This window comes from Bactrocera latifrons, unplaced genomic scaffold, assembly GCF_001853355.1.
Source record: "Bactrocera latifrons isolate USDA-ARS-PBARC rearing strain unplaced genomic scaffold, ASM185335v1 scaffold_36, whole genome shotgun sequence".
Taxonomy (NCBI): Eukaryota; Metazoa; Arthropoda; class Insecta; order Diptera; family Tephritidae; genus Bactrocera; species Bactrocera latifrons.
Window position 1 is genome coordinate 502,440 of NW_017537001.1, and position 3,683 is coordinate 506,122.

Consider the following 3,683-nt stretch of genomic DNA (forward strand, 5'->3'; position numbering starts at 1 on the left):
ACCCCCTTCTCCGCTGCTGTTGGCAGTTTTTGCGTCTGCTGTGCTGTCCTTTGCGTACCACTTTTGTAGCAGGTTTCGGTCGTCAGTGCTCGTTTGYGCCTGCTGTAGTATGTCGGTGAAAATATCTTCGTCGATGTGCGTCGGCAATGGCATGGGACCGATGCTATCGCCGATAAGTGCCTATAAAAGCAATTGAGGAGAGAAAATGATAATTTGCAAATTGCATTAGAAGAGATTTTTCTCTGCTAGCGGCAGAGCTTATGCTTCGGTACTTTTATGTGCGGGTGTGTGTATGGGGATTTATGTAGTTGGCGCGCACTTACCAGGAAAAATACACTTTTCGAATTGTTGTAGCAAGTCTCGATTTCATGCAGATAGTCATGGAGTATATATGGATCTTGTTCGACTTGCATAATTTGCAACGGCCCAGTGCCGAAGTGCATGTCGACAATTTCAATCTGAAATGGAAGTTATTTTTGTAYGTAAATATGGTATAAACTACGCGTAAGGGGTTTCTACGCGAGTAAAGAAAGATAAGTAAGAGMAAAATCCATTGCAAAACTTAAAAACAAGTATTTGACTGAAACATTTACCTCAATTTGTCTGTCATCATAAATAGACTGTAGCTCGGGGCCCACTAGTTCCAGAAGCATGCGTCGCTCTTGGCAGAATTCTAGAGAAATTGTCGGAAAAAAGTATAAAAAACATATTGGTTTGAAATCGGATAGAAAGCAGAAAGTAAGCATTTCCACAATTTAAAAAWAAATTGGACTAAACTTATTACAGTTCCTCTCTAGAGGCTACTATATCATTTGTTTCATCGAGAAAACTTGGAGAAAAATTGAAACAGTTAGCTACCAATGTCTAAAGTTCACGCAATTGAGAAAAGTTCTCTGAGCGTCATTCAATTGGGAGTGACCAAAAATGATAATTTTACATCTAAAATCAAGCAGCTCACGACTTCCGGTCTTAGACCAAGTATCCTCTGGGTAGTAAAAAAACATCAGTTTGAAGGCGAGCTAAAGTGGGTAGACGAATCATCCCCCGGGGTGTGAGCTAGGCTTGGGTCCCGTCAAGGAAAAAACGCCACCAACGAAAAAGAACAAAAAGGAAGAAAACCCCTACTTTTGTTGACGACTACTGCAAAAGTATGAAGGATTAAGAGACCTAAGGGCATGCACTTGTAATGTCCGATCCTTTAACTGAGAAGGTGCCGCTGCCCGGGTGATTGATACTTCCGTAAGGGTAAACCACTGGCCAAGAAGTGCGGTCGATGGGACAACGACTAAGACGAGTAGGTCCTTGTGGTATTTACTATAGTGGTCATATAAAAGAGCGCAAATTCGGTGTGGGGCTCGTGGTGGAAGAGAGACTCCGTCGCCGAACCCAGGCATTCACCCAGATAAAAGAACGTTTGGCCACAATCCATATAAAAGCGAAGCTCTTCAACATATCGCTGATTTGCGGCCGATCCCGACTAAGTGACCAAATATGCCTTTTATGAGCGCTTGGAGCTCACATATGAGAGCAGCGTGGGTAAAAAATAGCTAGCTGGCTGCCTCCGAATCGAAAAGCCACCAACCAGATCGATCATGTTGAGATACGTCTCCAGTGGTTTAGACGTGCGTACGCTCTGAAAAAACGCACGTCAACAAATACAAGAACGGTTCGACGTCGAGAAGCTGCAATCACAACAGTCGACTTGCATTCCTGATCTCTGAGGTATAAAGCAAAAGAACAACTGCTACGATGAGGAGTGGCGAGTCGCAGCGGAGTGAAAAAAGGCTGCCTACCTCGCAACGGTACGATCGACCATAACAYGTGCGGAATGGGTTAGATATCGAGAGTTGAAGAGGGAAGCGAGACGTTTTTGAAGACAAAAAAAAAAAAAAGAGAGGCTGAATCGAGTGAGTATGAAGAGATTGACAAGCTGATCGACAGGGGTAATGCTCAAAAGTTCTACGAAAAGATATGGCGACTAACGGAAGGGTTCAATACCGGAGCATACTTTTGTAGAATCCGCAGTGGTGATCTAGAGACAAATGTGCAGAGCATAGTTTAATTATGTAAGGAACACTTCTTCAACCTGATGAWTGGCAGTGAAAGCATAACACCAGACAGTGAACGCCATTCCCCAATCGAAGATAATGGAGAGGTTCGTAGTTTCTTAATATCAGTAAATTAAATTTACTGTACGTGACTCCTCTAGAAATATCCCATTATTTTATTTGAAATTAGTTTTCGTCCTTGTCTTTATCATCTTAATTTCTCATGTGTATACCTCTGTGCTGAAAACTTATTYGTTATGTTCTGAGAGGCGGCTTTTTCTAGCATTCTTTGGTGGMATGAATCCGGTTTTATTCGAAAGATATTCAGGCTGGTTTTAAGGATTATTTAGAATTGAGTATCTTAAATCGCGGCCATTGATATAAGGTAATTATAGAGGAAAAGTTTATCCTACACAAAAGGTTGGAAAAAAAGTTCTGCTCTTTGAAAGTAGTAAAATCTAAGTTGAATAAATCAGTTTTCAGATAAAAAAAAAAAAAGTCAAAGCAATCGAATAAATTCTGGCTTTGTTTACGGAAATTATTTATAATCTAAAGCTGTGTTCAGATTGCGAGATAACCAACGAATTACTGGTTAAATAAAGTCCTAAGCCAATAAGCGATAAAAATAAAGTGCAAAATGGAAAGAAGCAAACAACAACAACACATTGGCTATGTGCGTACTCACCCTCCTTCAAGCTGGACACATAAACTTTGATGAGCAACGGCTTGGGCAGACGTGTGTTTTTGCTTGCTATGCCGCGCAAAGCGCTCAGCACGCCCTCATCGATGGGCGCGGCCATGTTGCGTGCCACGAAGACTCCTACGGCGGGGCTGCTCGGCAAGCACAAGTATTGTTTATCTCCACGCGCTGGTTTTTTTGGTGTTTAGCCGCCCTTATCGGTTATATTTGTYGCAGTTTTAATATCCCTCGTTATTGCAGGGCAAAAAATCTAAATCACTATTTAATTGCATGCGCATGTGTTGGTTGTATATATGTGTCTGCATAGCTCGGCGTCTTGTTTTTTGCTGTCGTTGCGGCAATTCCAATAGATTATATCGACATTCAACAGATGTTGCTGCGGCTGATTATTTTATACATACCCATACGTTTGCCTTCTCTTTAAACCAATGCTGCGCTCTCATTTATTTGTCTCATGCTTTTGCGTTCCATATGTGTATGAGTGTGTGTTTGAAATGGTAATGTCTGCAGCGAAACGGCACACCTCATAATAACTGTCGTTTACGCGTGTGTATGTGCATGTTTAATATTTTATTGATGTTTTCTCCAGTTGGCGTTTAAGCAATTTTTATTCTCCTGCCAGATTTCGAAAAAAAGAATCTCGGTTTGTATCCGCACCTGTAACTAAAAGTAGMAATATCGAAGATAAGTTTGAGTTTATGTTTACTCGTAAAAGATGCATGGCAGTTAATGAAAAAATTTCTGAAAGCTAGTAGGAGGAAGAAACATTATATTCAATATTTCCAAAATTTATTAATACTCCGCAGCGATTGGTAAACTTTTACGAGTTATTATTGTGTACTCTTTTTATGTCTCAGCGCAATTTATTTTCGCCGAAACTTTTCAAATTCACCCTGGCCAAGTATATTTTTATTTTGAAAATATTGAGATGAATG

The 3,683-nt window shown here is 40.7% G+C and overlaps 1 protein-coding gene across 1 annotated transcript in view; it reads right to left on the minus strand.

The window, feature by feature from the left end:
- Positions 1 to 3,683, minus strand: part of LOC108971821 (NACHT domain- and WD repeat-containing protein 1) — a 125,498-nt gene that overhangs the window by 43,616 nt on the left and 78,199 nt on the right. Inside the window, exons 3-7 of the mRNA XM_018938115.1 lie at positions 3,150 to 3,411; positions 2,734 to 3,074; positions 594 to 673; positions 324 to 458; positions 40 to 180 (exon numbers count right to left, since the gene is read on the minus strand). Of these exons, the coding sequence (XP_018793660.1) occupies positions 40 to 180; positions 324 to 458; positions 594 to 673; positions 2,734 to 2,848 (471 nt within the window). The 5' untranslated portion in view covers positions 2,849 to 3,074; positions 3,150 to 3,411. The remainder of the gene's footprint in view (positions 1 to 39; positions 181 to 323; positions 459 to 593; positions 674 to 2,733; positions 3,075 to 3,149; positions 3,412 to 3,683) is intronic.